This window comes from Pholis gunnellus (assembly GCF_910591455.1).
Source record: "Pholis gunnellus genome assembly, chromosome: 23".
Taxonomy (NCBI): Eukaryota; Metazoa; Chordata; class Actinopteri; order Perciformes; family Pholidae; genus Pholis; species Pholis gunnellus.
This window is the reverse complement of record NC_136550.1, coordinates 15,174,167-15,193,415: the sequence shown is the minus strand read 5'-3', so window position 1 is coordinate 15,193,415 and position 19,249 is coordinate 15,174,167. Positions and strand designations below refer to the sequence as shown.

At 41.4% G+C, this 19,249-nt stretch overlaps 2 protein-coding genes across 2 annotated transcripts; both read right to left on the bottom strand.

The window, feature by feature from the left end:
- Nucleotides 1-2,507: 2,507 nt before the first annotated feature.
- On the bottom strand, nt 2,508-9,478 carry spata6l (spermatogenesis associated 6-like; the record flags this gene model as incomplete). The annotated part of the gene is made up of 10 exons (XM_079184645.1): nt 2,508-2,572; nt 2,982-3,079; nt 3,187-3,308; nt 5,232-5,498; nt 6,625-6,717; nt 6,955-7,079; nt 7,232-7,273; nt 7,458-7,506; nt 7,738-7,875; nt 9,431-9,478. The coding sequence occupies 10 exons, from the start codon at nt 9,476-9,478 to the stop codon at nt 2,508-2,510; spliced, it is 1,047 nt and encodes a 348-aa protein (XP_079040771.1).
- Nucleotides 9,479-12,351: 2,873 nt separating this feature from the next.
- On the bottom strand, nt 12,352-15,572 carry trmt10a (tRNA methyltransferase 10A). Its single transcript, XM_079184299.1, has 7 exons — nt 15,174-15,572; nt 14,316-14,505; nt 14,138-14,209; nt 13,987-14,061; nt 13,552-13,701; nt 13,352-13,457; nt 12,352-12,662 (listed from the first exon to the last, which is right to left on the bottom strand). The coding sequence occupies exons 1-7, from the start codon at nt 15,347-15,349 to the stop codon at nt 12,475-12,477; spliced, it is 957 nt and encodes a 318-aa protein (XP_079040425.1). The 5' UTR covers nt 15,350-15,572; the 3' UTR covers nt 12,352-12,474.
- Nucleotides 15,573-19,249: the final 3,677 nt, after the last annotated feature.

Sequence of the window (19,249 nt, the reverse complement as noted above, 5' to 3'; positions counted from 1 at the left end):
AACTGGAAGGTTTGGTGTATGTAAGTGCTACTGAAGTTCAGATTTCTGGTTCAGTCTGAGGCTTGATGGTTTGCTGGTCCTGGCTTTATTGAGGGAAACAATAGTTTCTGGTGTTTCCTGCTAACGTTTTTTGTGATGATGGTAATGTTCTGGATGTTTCTGGATGATTCTGGATTCGATAATGAGAGCATTGCACTGCCTGTTGGGTGTCTAGGTATTGGACCCAGTTACATTGCAGGTGTTAATTAACCTGAGAACCTGAAGACTGCTGCTGCACAGTGTGCAGTAGGTATGAATGGTTCATAGGGTGAGCAAGTCGGTAGTTAAAGGAGGGATGTGGTGAACTGTTCGTTGTTGTGCGGTGACAGGCAAGTTGTTAGCTTGGCCTGGAACATAAGCGCTACAGCTCATGCCTTGGTTGGGTGAGCTGAGTTGTAGTTGGGTTGCCTCTTTGCGTTGTGCGTCTGCAGACGATTTGGTTGGCTAGTGAGCCTTTTCCAGAGGAACCTTTTGGATACTACGTCGGATTAGCACTTATGGTACTTCGGTTCTGTGCTTTTTGGTCTTCGGGTATTATGGAAATTACAGTTCTTTGTGTTCACCACTTGTTACCCTCCTATGAAAACTTGCTTCTCAATCATGTGCTGTACCATGTCACTGTAATCTCTCTGGCCTTCCTTCCTTGTCTGCTCTCACTCTTAGATGCTTCTCCACATGTTGGAGTTACAGAGTGGAGATTGATTGGTGAGCTGGGGGATGCGCTATAACCGGTAGTATGAAATCTGTACATTTTAAATCTGTATGTAGTTGTCAGTATTCCTGCTGGGAACACCGTTTTATGGAGGGGGATGTGACGACCCCTCCCTTCCACTAGGGGTCTATGTCCTGTTTGTCTTTCTGTCTTTCAGGTTGTTGCTAATCAGCTGCCAAGACACACCTGAGCCTGGTGGGAGTGCCAGGTATAAAGGCCCCAGGTCCTCCTCTTTGGTTGCTCTACTTTTTGGCAGACACGGCTGCTGCTGTGTTTTGAGTGTTTGTTTAGTTTGTTTAGTTTAGTTATTGGTACTTTAAATAAATGTCTATTTATCACTTTCCACTCGTCTTGTCTCATTTTTGTTACAGCCTTGGAGCCGGGTTGTGGCATATTTAGAGAAAACTATGTTTTAACGTAACGAAATGTTATGTTTATATATGCAAATGAGGCATTATCTAATAGTAACTTATGGTGAATTTAGGAGAAATCTACAGACGCAAATAGACAAAATAGTAAAATGAACACCTGAACGTGTGCAGTAGCCTGCGGTGTCTGCCCTTAGGACCGACCACACAACCCTCTTTAAGACGATGGTTTATACTTAAAATAGTTGATGTTTTTATCAGTTCTTAAAGTCATGATTATCTCAGTGTACCTGATATATTTTATGTGCATTTCAGGTGATTTGCCCCACATGTATAAAGTGCTGGTGCCAAAACAGACAATCCGTCAATCACAGTGATTTTACAAATTGCTGCATGACATAGTTGAATCATTGTTAAAGTGAATCGTCTGTTGAATAACTCAAAAGGGGCTAAAGTTAACTGACCAGGGCACATGAATCAACCCCACTAGCCCCTGCTAGTTCCAAACTGTCTGTAACTTACAGAATTAAGACTTTTGTTGAATCTGCACTGCCACTGAGGCCTTTAGTTTGACTGCTTATTACACCAAAATAGAGTTCTGTTTCAGCAGCCATTCCGCAATAGATCACAATGTTCCTGGTCGAGCCAGTGTTTAATGCCTTACAGTCATGGCGAGCAGCTATTTCTCTGATATACAGCACTAGTTCACACAGAGCTGCATCGTCATGGACACAGTTTGCTTTTAATGGCCTTCTGGGGATTTACCTGAGGACTCGACAATGTCAGCTTGAAAGATTAACGGAATGGGGATGAAAGACTTCAAACTCACACTACTGGCTGGTGTCCAAACTGAGATATAACAATGAGTTTCAATTCTTAACGGTTTATTTTTAGCTTAAACACATAAACACATTCATCATGTGTGGACATTTAAATGTCAAAACCACATACACATGTACACATACACACACACATCAGGAGAGTCTTGACATCTGGAGACTTAATTGACAAGGTGACTTTCCCTAAAGGAGAGGAAAAAGACATCACACATGTTAGCAACAGTACAATGTTGGGCTTCTTTGGACGCTTTGGTGCTTCAGGTGGTCCTAATATGTTATTTGCAGTACAGTGGGTGTGTGATTAAATTGTGAGTAGTTTCAAATTAAAAGTCTTGTTAAAAGCATAAGCTTTCGGAAAAAGAGATGATTTTGTTCCCCCTCGTTGGATAGTTCACAGTGTAGAGACAAAAGGAAGTGTTAACATGTTGCATTACATGGTATGCATCTTCAGCATGATGTCACAGGAGGGCAGCATTTTCTTCAAGTGAAAAGTGAAACCTATAGAGACAGAGCAGGTCCACCTCACCTTTCCAGAGTCTGGCCAGGTCATCACGGTGGACCTGGAGAGATGGACCTCCTGGCCAAAACCTCATCTACCTCGGAGTGTGTGGCCCCTAAAACACAATGTTAGTCATATTGTCTTTGTGGTATCGTTGAATTGTGATCTTGTTTGCTTTGCTAGCTGTTTATCAAAGTGTCAAACTTGTGCTAAAATTCCCAGGGATAAGTTTACCCTCAAAGACACTTCAAAGGAGAAACTTGCATATTTGGCTAAATCTTTTTTTTAATTTTTTTAAAGGCAGGTCTCTTATAAAGGCCAAGTAAAACACACAGGGGTGAAATGACCTGTTCTACAATAGTTCACATGCTAAATTCCAGAACAACATCATCATGGGGGAAGTTCTAAGTTTGAATTAACATCAGATCAGAAAACAGAGGCCAGTGGCCAGTCAGGGTATAGTGGCCTGTACATGGTAACACGTCTAACACCAGACTGAAACACATACTGATGACATGTTGTACTTACATAGGCAAGTCTCCGTACAGCTTTTGGTGTCGTAAGGAGTCCCCGAACACGCGCTTGTACCTCTTCCCATTCTCTGTGAGAGCTGGACTGAGACCTGAACATCATCACAATAGGCTTTCATTTCATTTTGATATTTTGTGATTATATTCTCTACCTATGTAATGAGGGGCAAGATTATACTATGAATGTGGAGAAAAGGACCTGCTGTGCCTGGCCTGTTCCCTGTAAGAGCGCCACAGCCGTGAAGGGTCAGGACCTTGGTGTTGGTCAAGGGGTTCATGTGTCTCTGAAGAACTGGAGTCATCTTCTGATATCCCTCCAACCTACCAATGGAGGCAGAGAGGAGTTTCTTTTCACCATCACATTAATGCATCTGCTCCTCAGCAACTGATTCACATCACCCTCTACTTCTTGTCTCAATTGCAGTTATTAATGGCTCAATCTGTATTTTTTTATAATTTATTCAATATATTTACACATGATTGAAGAGTTTAAGTTACAGATACCAAATATACATATTTGTGTGTTTCTCAACTCATCATAATTCACATGTAGGCCTGTGTCTACAAAGGTTATCACAGGTTCCAGTCCTGTATTTCGAAGTCCTCGGTTTCACCTGTCAAGAATAGTTCAACTTGTTGGGAATTTTGCTTATCCTCTTTCTTTCCGAGAGTGAAAATGGACATGAATCTTATGTCTCCAGAGCTGAAGGCAGTATGTGTGTAGCCTAGCTTAGCATAAAGACTGAATACAGGGGGATACAGCCAAGTTCAGCAATACATCTTCTAACAGTTTCACGCGGTGGTGCTATGGAAATCAGCTGAGATGTAGGAGCGATTCTTCAACTACGAATTGACGTTTATACATTTCAGTTCGAGCGTTGTTGTTTTTTAAATGAGATATTTATTCAATGACCTTTAGACGTGTTGGTAGGTGTATTGCTATATTGCTACAGGAGAGTGATGACGCAGTGAGCAGGCCTGCAGGTCCAACTGCTTCAGGATGTACACGACCAAGAGGGTTGGACAGTTTATTGTTTATTCATATAGTGGATGTTCCAAACAGCAAATATGTTGACTGAAATGTCAGTGACTAATAATAATTAGCAATGGAGACCACCAACCAATCCCCAAATGTCCTCTCAGTCAACTGGTTTGAGAGTCAACCCAACTGTCAAAACATCAGAATGAGAGGAAATTATAGGACGTTACAACAAAACCAGAAACTGTATCGAGGCCATATAACCTTTGAAAGAAGAAATAACACCGATGAAAAACTTACTTTATAACCAATGAAACGCTCCCTTGGTCAATTCAATACATTCAGGGGTTTTGCTGTTCCCTTCTACTTAGTCTGATATGATCTGCTTAAGTGGCTAATTTCATTAGCAATTTAGCATAGTGTGCTAAATGCTCTGTCTAAGTATTCTGGAACAGATCAGGTCAGTAGCTGATGGGAAAATATAAACAATAAAGCGTGACATTTCACGAAAATCACACTTTTTCAGTGTGTGTTCTCATTCTGTGGGTCTACCAACCCACAAACTGTGAAATAAGACAACCCAGACCGTGTTTTGTGGGCTGCCTCGTATCAGAAAACATGTGATTCAACGGGACCATATTTTTCTCTTATGCCAACCAGAGCAGACTGGGCTTTTTCAGGAGCGGGTTAAAGAGACTAACTCGGGGCGTTTCAGACAGAGAATGTCATGGTTCAAGTCAAAGGGCTAATAAATATCTTAGTAATCCCTTGTTACAACTAACGGCTGGGTTCCAAATGATAAAACAGGTTCTCATAGTTGCTGACACCATGCTTTGATTACACAGTGACAGAGAGCTGCTTCTGGCTGGGTGACATGGAGGTCTAAGTGAGGTTTACAGTTAAAGGATGGACATTTGCTTTGAGTGTGTTTATGTTTAAGTGGTGGATCTGTATGACCTGTTTAAACATCCAACACATACACTCTGATGATGTTAATATTATTATATTATGCTTTTGGCCAATACTGGAGTCATTTTGTAACTGACTGCCAAACCTTCTCACCGGTGAAACACTACATTACATGGTCGAGGTGATATTTGTAATAGGTTCGACAAGTTAAGACAACACTCAGTGCTATAGAAATAACGTCTGTGCTGAATCCTAGACAGTTCAGCTCTTCTCTGCCATCTAGTGGCTGGAAATGACGGACACTTTTGAAAAATCGATTGTGAATTTTGAAACAGAGATGTGATGTTTGTGCTTACAGGCTGGGAGGGGCTGCTTGTGTCCCAGTTGGCTGGGCCGGGAGCTGCAGAGTCCAGGCTGAGCCGGGCCAGGCGCTGTGTGACTCCAGCTCTCAGAGGGGACAGGGACTGGGCTCTGGGAATATATGACACTGACCTGCCGCTGCTGCGTCTGTCTCTGTGCGCCCTGCCACCTCGTCTCCTTCCAAGGGTTTGAGATTTGCTCACCTGAGGAGAGGAGCTCCTGGGTCTGCTGGAATGTTTCCTGTTCCTCTTTATCACCGGCCTCTGGAAACAGAAGAGTGGATGTCTCAGAACTATCTTCAACTTAAACATAACATAAGGGCTGGGCTTTGTAGCTGCCTATGTTAGACCTTCTGCTAGAACCATAGCTGTAACATTTGAATACAATATTAATTTTGAGATGCCAGTCAAGGAAGGTCATGCTTTCTGCTGTCAAATATGTCTGTTCACAACTCAGCTGCCACGCTTTAAAGAAGAGACCACGTCACACCTGTCCAAGTATCATCCTTGCATTGGCTTCTTGTACATCATGGAGTTACTTACTTTTAAAGCAGTGCTCTGACTGGCCCCAGGAACATATCTCATACAATTGTAGCCTGATTGTGGCCTTAGATCCTCTAAATCAGAAGTTTTCCAACTCTGAGAGAGCTGAGGGAGGTCCGCAGAGGGAGAGACGTGAGGCAAAGACACTGTTAGGTGAAGGGAAGTGTGCGACGTTGTTCAGAAAACAAGGGGAAGTTGTTGTAGTTTTACCTAGTTTGACCCACTTATCACCACAGTTAGCAGCTGTCATATATGAACACAGTCTTAGATTTTTAGTGGTCGTCAGTATCAAAGTCATCCAGGGACAGTTGTCTGTAAATCCATGGCTACACTGCAAACAGGAGCTGCTAATATTCGGCAAATATAGCGTAAAAAAGTGGGGATTATTCTTTTTTTTATTATTATATATATTGGATCTTGTGTTTTATATCTGGTATCTGGAGAGCCACAGCTTTAGAACAACCTTTGCAAAGGTGCACAATATTTTTCTCGCAAGCCAATCAGAGCAGAATAGTCTTAAAGAGACAGGCGCTAAATGGGAGCGTTTCAGACTGAATACAGGTGAATAGAGGTATATTCAGACAGTTTGAGAAAATAATGTTTTTTCAACATTAAAGCATGTAAACATATTCAAGTAGAAAAATACAAGTATGAGCCTGATATGTTTAAAAAAAGGCCGCACTCTCAATTCAAGGAAAATACTGTGGACTGGTATCATGTATGGGTCTGCTGCTGACACAAATCTAATCTGGTTCAGTTAATGTGGTCACCTCAAATGTTGTATGATGCAGTTTTAATTATCATGCATCATCTACATAAATGTTGAGCCATGTAATACAGTCTTTACCATGGGTACATTGGGGTAAACGTTGATCTCTGCATCAGCTGAGCACTCAATGATGGTGGTTTTGGTGGAAAACTCCAACCTGGGAGCGATACCCTGAAAAAAAAAGAGGAGAAGAAATAGTTGTGCCATAATCACATTTACCTGCAAAGATCATACATATAGACAGTCTTAGTCTTTCATATTTCCCTGCTACTGTGGCCAAGGAAATGTAGTAATGTGCTTGTGATGTATCCATATGAACAGGCTCCACTTAATACCTTTAAGCCACGTGCTGGAAATAGACAGCATTATTGTACACTTTCAGGTAAAGTGTCAGAGGGTTGGACCTACTGGAAAGTGAGGAGTTCGGGTCATCAGAACCTCTCGATCCACTCCAGAGGAGGAGGGAACCAGTTTGGGCTTTGGGAATAAGAAACGTCGAGCATCTTCTTCAAAGCTGGCCAGAGAGTCCACCGCTGCAAACACAAACACACGTCTGTTACACCTCGTAATCCGGGCTGGAACCTGTTCGTTTAAGGTCAAAGTTCAAGTGTCTGCAGCGTTACATGTGGGTATATTTCTAACCGGTGGAACAAAGAAGTGTGGATATAAAAACAAATAACCTCACCTGGAGGAATCAGCTGCACCAGTTCAATAGTGACCATCTCATCTGACGAGAAAAGGTGTCAAGTGTCAGTATGAAGCTGAGGCTGGCCTCTTAAGAACCAGAGAAAATAATCTGAGACGGGATCATGTATGAAAAATAAATAAGAAGGCAAAATCCAGCACATCAGTTGATACAATATCTGCTACAGACAGTATAAATGTTTACAACCAAATATTAATTTACTGACATTCAAGCATTACAGCGATGTCTCCGGGGTCGACTGCATGCCGGAAAATCTAGACAAAAACAAAATATTCATATTTTTTTATTTAATTCTATAGCTTCCTTATTTTACAAACAATAGTAATGTTCTATATCTACAGGAGTTCTTATTGGTATGTACTGTACAGTCATGTTGACTTTATTTATGGTATTTAATACATCTAACTTTTCACACATTTCATGTATTACACTTCAGCTAGTTTTCCCATTGAGAGTATACACTCCTCTCAGAAGTAAAGACTTACCTTTTCAAAGGTCATCTTCTCGTGAAACAGCAGAGGGAAGACAGCAGGGAGACATTCCGACTGACAGCACTGACCCATGAAGCACATGCTGAGGTAGATATCATCCTTGGCTGGCAGATGGACTCCAGGACAAGAAACCTGCGAGCAGTGGAGGAACAGAGTATGATTAAACAGGGTTATAAGTCATATGTGCACATTTTTACTGACTGCTAAGAGTGATCAATATATTACTGAAGGCCACTTCTGATTGAGCTGGACTAGCGTTGTCTCTAGTTCACCCTTTATTCAAATATGTATTTCTGCTTCGCTTTTTATTTCTGCTTCTCCTTTATTTCTGTCTATGTCTTCTTATGTATGGAAGGTTTTAAGGGATGGAATAAATTGTATAAATACATAACTAAACATACAAGCAAATGTTTAAATAAAAGAAGAAAACCAAACGATAATGTCATTTAATGGTTAATTGTCATCGTAAACTAAATTAAATTAAATTGAGACATCAAATATGTCAGTTACATTTATTTGTGTATTTATTCATTTATATGTATATACTTATGTATTTACATATTTGTATATTTATTTATTAATTTATTCATTTATATATATCCTGTATATACACCTATATATTTACACATTTCTGCATTTATTTATTCATGTGTATATATACTTATATATTTACATATTTCTATATTACTTCATGTCAACTTGTGTCTTGTACATGGATCATCAAGTGGTGAGGATGACGATGACATGCGTGACACTAACAGATTCTCATTCACTGCCATTTAAACTAAAGCTTGAATCCCCTTTTCAACTTACAGATCCCCCCACAATCAAAACAGTGTGTCCATGTAACACATCATCACGTCCAGCTAGTCCTGCTGTCACAGAGGGTACAAACCTAAGAGCTACAAGTTAGTGTTTGGACTTTTTTCATTGTTGGTTCAAATAAGGGCTGTAACGTTCTACACAGTCCATATTTTCCTCAGGCTCTGCAACTCACACAGGTGTGTTTATGCTCTTTGATATGCATTGAAGCACTGTCTTCCACCTGGAGCAGTTTCTAGTTTAAATCAATATGGACAAAAACAATCTGATGCATCTTCCCCAGCTGGCCACCATTGAATGATGCTGTCAGGTCAAATGTAACAAACATACATTTAGTACATATATTGCATATTTCTGAGACTGTAATTAAAAAGCATTTTAAACAATAATCCCATATAGTCTGTTCAGTCCTGCAGGCAGCTATTGGAATAAGTAGATTTACTTAAAAGAGTAAAAGTAGCAATACCACTATTTACTAAACCAAATACTAAAACTACACATCAAAAAACACGTATGGAATAGAAAAATACACTGAAGTATTTAAGGACTCCTTTTAGAAATGTAACCGACATATATATATATATATATATATATATATATTCCTAGATGGATAGATATAAAGACTATCCAGATACTATGTCGATCTGCTTGGTGGTGAGTCAGAGAATAGGTGAGCTGATTTATGATTGAATTGATTAAACGTACATGTGCTGCATTCATTTACACGCCGAATTAGCGCTTCATACAGCATCGTTAAATCCGTAAATATGAAAGTAAGAAGATTAGAATGCTGGTGTAACGTTAGAGTAACTAGTTACATCCAGAGGACAGGTGAAGAGAGGATGAAGAAAGCGACAGCTCTTACCGCTCGGAACTTCAACTCAACCAACACTTTGAGGGCTTTCCGGGCCATTGGACGAAGGACTAGCTCCAGCTTTATCTGAACAGAGGACTCTTCTCCGGGTGGAGCGTATCGTGTTACCATGGATACTACAACTTCCGGGGTTCATTGCTAGAGCAACCATGGGTATCCCTTCCATTCCATTCGGACTTTATATTTATTTAACATTACCAAGCACTTCATGTTCCATGGTTCACCGGAAGATATGTCTCACACACGGTGAACCGGTGCGGCCCCTCATGTCCTCTGGTACGAGCCTGTTGTTCCTAAGTTCCGGACTAAAACCTGTGAGTCAGCTGCAGCTGGAGCAGTCTGATGATGTGACAGCTCATTGTACATTTAATGAGCCAGGTCTTTGATTAAGAACCATGTATAGACCTGTTTTTGTGAAGCACTTTGAGCTGCATCGACCTATGAAAAGGTGCTACACTAACAGTGTGATTGATAGAGGATCGGTCCAGAACATTTCACATTGCCTTGTATTCTACTGCTGCCTTTGTTCTTCATTCATTCTTCACATGGTTCCACGAGATGTGTTGTGTTTCCACCAAAGCTGTGGCACTGCAATGTGAATACATTTGAACATTTTCATCAGATGAGCCTTCATTTCATGTCAAATATCTTCCCATATCTGTCACTGTTCAATGCATTCTGATGGCATACAAGGCAGCATCATGTAGTTGGTTCTCTGTTGCTCTACTTGTATGCAGGGCCAGATTAGCCCACTCTGGAGCCCCTAACGTCCCCTCTGTGCATGCACACGTCATAATTATTAAATCCCTTTCTTAAATGATGCAACATATAAGCACTCTATACACTGAAATAATAAAGGCTTCACAACAGCGCCTCCAGACCAAGTCCTAATGACTGCATTATGCAGGTGTTGCCTTAAAGGAGCAGTGTGCAGGATTTAGTGGCATCTAGTGGTGAGGTTGAAGAATGCAACCAACTGAAACCCGATTCTTCTACAACACTCTTGACTCATCACATTTCATAAAGTCAGAATGTATACTACTGGTGTCACCCAGTGCCTTCTGGTCAGCACCAGGGCCCTATTCCTCGTACGTGGTTGAACTAAGTCGATCAAATGTCCTATTATCCAGCTTAAATTAACTCGATGATTGACATCAGGCTATCTCGGTTCCTCAAAGGCTGATCCGCGCTCAAACAGTCTCGTTAATTCGAACCAGATGTCAGTCATCAGGATCGTTGCGCGTGCCCGTCCTACTTCAAAAGGGGGAAGCGTCGATCACCGAAACCATGATTTTCTAACAGTACAACGGCAAATAAACGCAAAGAAAGAGCCTCTTTTTATTCTCTACAGGAGATGATCATGAACGCATACGAGGAATTCAAGACCATAATCATGACGAAATCTAACGCTGCGAGGGCTAGACGAGAAGCATGGCAAAATATCGCAGACTTCGTTAAATGCGCAAGTGTTGGGAAAATGTATCGGTTAATTTTAAGAGCCTCATCACCCCAATCAATCAGATGATATTTCTTTAAATGTGCTGCTGGCAGTAGGCTTAATGGAACGCATCATCCAATGAGATCTATAGCGAAAATAATTATCTCAACTCTTTCAGAATAAGTAGATAAAAACAAGCCCAAAGAGAATCTAACTGATACGAATTAATAGATACTTATGAGGATATATGTACTGTATGCACTTATGTATCATGTAGGCTACTATAAATATATGTGTATATACATGTATGTGTAGATTATCATATAGAATAGGAGTTTGAATATGTGTGTGAATCTGTGTATGGGTGGATCAGTGTGTATGTATTATTCATAAGCGGTGAAAATAAATTGTGTGTAATTCTCTCTATTCTTATCATGAGTCCACCTTAATCATGTTCTACAACAATGATATCTATGGTGTACTAATAATACTTCATATCATTATGAGTGCTTTCAACCATCATGTAGTTCAACCAGCCATCAAGAGGACACGGGAGCAAGTACACACTAAGCACACAAACATTATTTAGAATGGTGATCAATACAACATGTGCCATGGTGATGTAATGAACACATCCATAAGTTTCTTAATCGCCAAATAAACGTCATGAACAGCACGGCATGCAGCGGCTTTCCCGATGTTCTCCGCGTCACCGACACTGTACAAACATGAACCACTCGCTACACAGCGCGAGGCTGTGATACAGTCTGTGAGACAGTAGATGGCGTGTGGTGTTCAATGTACGGCTCGAGAAGGTCTTTAAATAAATGATTCCTTGTCGGCAGAATCGATAGCGCTCGTACAGGAAGTCATCATGATGTGATAACAGATCTTGGCGATCTCGAAGAACTCTCTCCCTATAAAACGCTAATCTAACTAATATCGCTTCCTCATCGATGGATCTCTGAGGAAGGGAGCTGACACTTGTTTCCGGGGGAGTGGCAGCTTATCCAGCGGATCTAGCTCAAGCCTGCTCTGGAGCAGGTTCAGGCTTATGGATGTGTTGCTATGGTGATTTTTCCAAACTTGCTTCGAGGAACCGAAAAGCCTCACTTATGTAATCTCATCCTGAAAATTATCCGGCTAACTCAGTTAGCCACGTGCGAGGAACGGGGCCCTGGTCTACCTCAGAATCTATTTTTATCCTGTGCAGGTTTTGCGACTGTACTCTCAAAAATCCCAGAATTCCAGGGCCGGTGACAACGGTCATGTGTTGACTTTGGTTTGCTTGAAATCTTTTCGTTAAAAATGAATAAACTAAACAACAATTGATTTATAAATTATTTTCTGTAATAATAACAACTGTATATTCCGCCAGAAAACCGTGCAAAACTGAAATGTCCATTAGCTGTTCAACTTTCCAATTTTCACCCATTACAGGAGGCACAAAGTAAAACTAAATAAATAGCTGGTTTAAAAAAAAAAAAGGCATTTAAAAACAGATGCTTTTTTTAACAGAAACATCCCTCTTGGGAGCATAGCCTCAGCATCAACATAACCACATGTTGTGAACTTTGTTTGAAGTTGTCCATTTGAACTACGTTTGGGTTCTTTTCTCAGTCTGGTCTGGTGTGTCGGGGTCAGAGTCGGAATCTTCCTCTTCTTTTCCCTGAACAGTTGTTCCGTCCTGGCTAACGGCCACCGCTCCTTTCCTCTGAGGCAGGACGGTGAAGAAGGCCTCCTGCCAGCTGCTCTTCTCCAGGTAAGCCAGGACGATCTCAAACACTGACGGAGGGACGAAAGCACACTTTTAAAACCCAATACAGGCGGTGGGAGAAGGAGAGTCAAAGAACACAGAACAGACATAATCAAGACAGCAGCATACAGTTATTGTTGCGATCAGCTAAACTGGACCAATGGAATCACTGTTGTGGTGCGTTTGAAGATGTGTGATGATTAATCGTGTAGCCTCCAGCTGTGCCACCTTCAGACAACGTTTACAGATTGCCTCATTGACGTTATCAGGTTCCTTATTAACATTGGGTTTGAAATCCAAAATACTGCCAAATAGGCACTCTTAGATTTTTCTCTGACACTAACTCCTCCGCCATCGTCTTGTCGGTCACCTCTTCTTACTCTCGTCACATGACAAGTGAAATCTGACTCCTGCTACTCTGTGCTGCAAAGAAACTTTCAGTGGATAATTGTCGCGTCCGTCGTCCGACTAAGTATTGATAACATGCTGAGTATTTTATGAATTGACATGGTTTATTATTTGATCAATGTAGGTGCTGATACGCAAAAATGAACTAGATGTCTTTTATTTCTCTTTAAAAAAGCAAAACAAAAGGTAGGGGGGGTGGGCAAGTGATGTAATCGGTGTATGCCCGAACACCAAAGCACTGTAACCTTGTGTAACAGAGACCGCTGCAAGACTTTTTCATGTCTTCAGCTGAGGTCCCAGGTGACCTTACCATGGTTGACTGCCAGGACCTTCCGACTGTTCATCTTGACAAAAGTGCTCAGAGGAAGCTGAGCGTGATCGATCCCCAGCTCCTTTGCCCTCTCAAACGTGATCCCCTGCAAACAAAACCCAGACAGGAAACCAACCAGCTGGAATCAGCAAGCAGGAACTACCACCAGCAGTGCATTGTAGCCGTGAAGCCAGACAGACCTTGTGGTGGTTGTGGTCCACCAGGCCTCCTATCACATAGGCCTTTTTGTGGTCCAGCTCTTCCAGCACGTTGGGAGAGTCTGACGTTAGGTACACCAGCTCCTCCTGCGCCACAACTTCACTGTAGTGCTCCGTTTTAATTGTGATGTCCTGCGCAGAACAGCAGCATGCACATATACACACAGTTATGAAACACTGTATCGTGAGAAATAGTATCTTTGGAATAAAGTAAGACCATATCTCTGGTTCTACTACATGCAGTGTGATCTGTTCTCTTTTTAACTCTCCATCACGAGTTAGACTATGCTTAATAGGTGGAGTACTCTACAAATCAGTGGGGGTGAGCTGACTGACAATTACTCAGTGACATAGTAAACGAAAACTCACACAGCTGGCTTGAAAAAAAATATATAATAAAAATAAATCGGTGCTTACCTTCCAGTTGACCCATCCTTTGTCCTTCTCATCCATGCTCTGTTTCAGCTGCCCCCCCAGGCTTGTCAGATAAAACTGTGGAGGTGAGAGGAATGGTTATACATCAGAGAGGAGTGTCTCTGCTATTACACGTCAGTCAGCAGCCACTAACCTGCACTGGATGCAAGGCTCGTCTGTTCTCAGCATAGCACCGCTGGACCTGTCTGTGAAGCTTGCGGACATCCTGAAGACACGACCAGATTATCGATCAGGAGAGTCTGAACCGCAGCTCATATCGTAATAAACACATGGTGGCTTTCCCTCCACAATGGTTCCCAGAGCTTTTTCACCTTGATGAGCATGAGGTTGTCGAAGCTGCAGTCCACCACCAGCCTCAGTGAGCTGGGCGTCACATCTCTGCGGAGACGTTTCCTGGCGTTCTGGGCCTCTCCTCCCTCCTCATCCTCCTCCTCTTCCTCCTGATGATGATGGTTGTGCCTCTGCTGCCGACGCTGCTGCTTCTTCTCCTTCCGTTTCTGCCTGCAGCAGAGAGCACAGGGCAGATACTGTTATGACACTACGTATAAAATATTTGTTTTGATCGTTTCATTGGATTGAACACTAAATTAATATCCCTATACTCACACTGATAAGATAGGTATTCATATCCCTCCCTGTATGCAGTGTGATGGGTAAATGAAACACTGGGTCACAAAATAGGCAGCAGCCAGCTGTTTCAGTTAATGTTATGATAGTGAACCACAGTAATAAAGTGTTTTATATAATCTGCTGGTTTGTGTCTAATCATCTTGTGCTCCTGCTCCCATCCTGTTAATGCTGTTATGTATTTTATGACATTTTAGATGTTCCCACATCTTACTTACCATCATCACTGAGAGAACTGATGGCCGGGGCTACACAAATAAAGCATCCATATAAATAAAGCAGATTCTTTCATATCTGCTGATTAATCTAGTACTGAGTACTACCCTGAGCCTTCCTCCTAGCACTTATTGTATTCATACTAGTTTGTTTCTGCTCTGTACTTTGGCTCTGGTTTATGCTCTTAGATGCTTGTTTAAAAAAGGAGATGCACTTATGACTTCTGGTGACTGGTAGTTCTCTTGAATACCTATGTTGAATACACTTATTGTAAGTCGCTTTGGATAAAAGCGTCTGCTAAATGACTGTAATGAAATGTAACTTACTTCCGTAGGTCCCTCTCTCCTTCCCATTTCTGCTGCTTCAGAAGCTTCTTCCTTTGCCTTTTGGACACCGTTTGGTTTTCTCCATCACGGCTCTCTGTCTTCTGACTGCTCCCGTTATCTCCATCCTCTTTTTCCTGCTGGGCCGAAGCTTCACTTTTCACGCTTTCATCAGCCATCTGTTCAGAGCAGCGAGGACCAGTGTCTGCTGGCTACCGTTGCTGTGTCAACTAGCTGTTGATGTTAGCTTGTCGTCTGCTCTTAGCAGAAAGCTAACTGACAGCATTTAATAGCAAAGTTCTTCTTAATATAGTTTCACTAAGAACGAAAAGACGCACCACGTGCACTCTGATATCCAACTACAGACAACAGGACACACCGAAAATAAACGTAACAACTAAATAAGCTATTCAACTTAGCCACACAGTTCCACATGTAGTTATGGTGGCGCGTGTATGACGTCATTTAACCGCGCCAGATGCATTCAAACAAGAGCGCTGATCAGTTCCTCCTCCTCCTGATGTTTGAGTTCCAAGAAGACAAAAGCTAAGTGTGTTTGTGGAATATAGTCTAATCCAGTTCATATTAAAATACTGTTACTGTATCAAACCAGCCCTGTACCTGCTAGCTTATTAGGCCTAGATAAAGCTAACCTAGATAGATAATATATTAATATTGCAACAGCCCTGCAATAAATGATATCAGCAATGTTATAATGTAAAAGTATTTTTTATATAATCTGTTTTTGAGGTGTTTCTTCCATCCAATATGAAAGAGGATAGAGACTAAACATTAGATACACCTCTCAGTATAACCCAGTACAGTTCAACAACAGCAGAAACTAAAGCTGACTCCCTCAAACATTAAATCGATAGGCTACTATATACAATATTAAACTGCATTTTCTTTGGGTGTACAAAGTAAACTGTCAAGTCTACATAAAAGTGGGAGGACAGGTTACAAAGAATAATAATGGGTAGAAAAAGCGTAATGTTAAGACAGACTTACAAAGCAAGAGAGACATGCTAATATGGCACATCTCCTCTCCATCCTCCTCCATATTGGCTCTTCTTTGATGGATTCACCTCTTGAGTTGGGCAGCCTCCTCTGTGTACAGATTGTTAAACCCTCTGAGGTGATTTGTGATTTTGGGCTATACAAAATAAATTTAATTTAATTTAATTTAATTGAAGATTACCAACCGCATTCTGGATCTGATCCATTGTACATAATATTTTTTGTCAGTGTTATATGTCTAATATATACTTTTGGTGCTCTTTTTAGTGAATTATTTCTTAATTAATTCACCGGAGCATGTGATATACTTACAGATATGTACCAGGGTCTCGATGACACCCACAAAGGACGTCTTTGTTTATCCAGTCTCCTTGCACACCTGCACACTCAAAGTGGATCCACACTCCACAGCCCACGCCAACCAAGAACATGTTTTCACTTCACTGTGAAATGTTCTAAGTGAGTGATTAAAACAGTTTAAGTGTATTATGATGTTATAGCCTTACAACTGTCTCTTTTCAGAATTGTGGTTGTAACTTCTCCAATACCTCTTTGTGCCTGTACTCGCTGAAAGGCGCAGGCTCTTTTTCTCCAGGCCAAGCAGGGACAGTTGGAGTCTTTTTATTTCATTTCCTGGAGCAACATTCTGGCTTCCTCCTCATCCTGTTGTTGTAGCTCTTCTTTGGTAATTAGGGCCCGAGCGACCGACAACGTCGGGCCAGCGAAGGCCCTATTGTTATTGTAGGCGTCCGCGTCAGGAAAGGACTTTTTGGGGCACTTGCCATGCATGAAAACTCACCAAATTTGCACACCTCTCACATCTGGTGTAGAAACTCTGCTGCGCAAGGTTGCATATTTGTGTGTAAAAAAATGGCTCTCTAGCGCCCCCTACAAGGCGGATTTGCGGCTCCTCTCGGCCAATATGTCCGATTTACTTGAAATTCAACACACATGTCCAATCATGCTAGATCTACAAAAAAGCCAATCAGACCCCTAAGCTCCGCCTACTTAGATTTTCCGCCATCTTGAATTTAGTGAAAAACACATCTTTGCAAACTCCTCCTACACGCTGGCTCCGATTACTACCAAATTTGCTGTAGATCATTATTGGATGTATATCACTCAGATTTATCAAAAGCTTTTTGATGGCTCTTTGCGTTGATAAGATATGGACCAATGAACTTCTTGAGGGCGTGGCTTAATATCAATACACATAACTTCTCAACCATTTATCGAAAATTCACGAACCTTTCAGCATATGTGCACATCGCATCCCGTAACGTACCCTGAGATTTTTTTTGCATTCAGCCAATAGGGGGAGCTACAGTAAACCCGCAAAGTTGTGTTTTTTGGCACTTTTCGCATTTTGCAGCCTTCGTATTTTAACGAACTCCTCCTAGAGCATTCATGCGATCGACTTCATATTTGTTCAGGGTGCTCTTAAGACCTTTGTGATTAAAAATTATTAAAAGCTAGAGTTTTCGTCGAAGAACCTGGACGTGGCGTGGCGGCCATTTTGCATCTTTTTTCTGAAAAAACAAGTTGTTATAACTCCAAGGTACATTAACCTATCCGCACAAAACTTCTTGTGCATGATGCCACTTCAAGCCTGAACATACTTAAATTGAAACAAATTAAATAACTCATAGCGCCACCTACTGGCTGAAGGAAATGTCATATTTTATACTTTTCTTTATTCCTCCTAGCCAGGTGACCCGATTAGTCTCAAAATCGGTAAGGATAGTCTTAGGACATTGATGAAGAATCGCCATAAATATTGTGAGTTTTCGTTGAACGCTGTTGCCGTGGCGACGCATCGTTGGCCATGAAAAAGGAAGATGTTATAACTCCAAGGTACATTATCCAATCCGCAAAAAACTTATTGTGCATGACGCCACATCAAGCCTGAACCTACATGAATTGAAAACATAAAAAAAAACTCATAGCGCCACCTACTGGCTGAAGGAAATATTTCTGATTCCTATTTTTGTGGGGGAGGAGCTTTTTGGGGACTTGCCATACATGAAAACTCACCAAATTTGCACACCTCTCAGGTCTGGTGGAGAAACTCTGCTGCGAAAGGTTGCATATTTGTGTGTAAAAAAATGGCTCCCTAGCGCCCCCTACAAGGCGGACCGGCGACGCCCCTCGGCCAGTTTGTCCGATTGACTTGAAATTCAACACACATGTCCATATCCGCTAGCTCTAACAAAAAGCCTCTCAGGCCCAAAAATGGCCCCTGGAAAAATTTTCCGCCATTTCGAATTTAGTGAAAAACACATCTTTGCGAACTCCTCCTACACGCTGGCTCCGATTGCTACCAAATTTGCTGTGGATCATTATTGGATGTAGATCACTCAGATTTATCAAAAGCTTTTTGATGGCTCTTTTTGTTGAAAAGATATGGACCAATGAACTTCCTAGGCGCATGGCTTAATATCAATACACATAACTTCTCAACCATTTGTCGAAAATTCACGAAACTATCAGCATATGTGCACATTATTAAAAGCTAGCGCTTTCGTCGAAGAACCTTGACGTGGCGTGGCGGCCATTTTGCATCATTTTTATAAAAAATCAAGTTGTTATAACTCCAAGGTACATTATTCAATCCTCATAAAACTTATTGTGCATGATGCCACTTCAAGCCTGAACGCAGATCAATTGAAAGAAATTAAATAACTCATAGCGCCACCTACTGGCAAAAGCAAATGTCATATTTTATACTTTTATTTACTCCTCCGAGCCAGTTCAAAAGAGCAGCCCCGGGGCTACGCTTGACGTACATGTATGAAACTTGGTCAGAACATGTATCACATAGAGACTTAAAAATAAGGCTCTTGGGACCATGCTCTTAACTGTACCGGAAGTCGGACATTTTGATTTTGGTGTCATTTTTCCATAGCATAGTAGGTTAGGATGCTCAAAAATTCATGGCACTTTGCAGATGTGTCAAAGGCATCGGAAGAAATATGTGGTATGATTTTTGGCCTTGACCGTTTTAAATTGCCTCTGTAGCGCCCCCTACAATATTTCAAAAGAGCAGCCCCGGCGCTACGTTT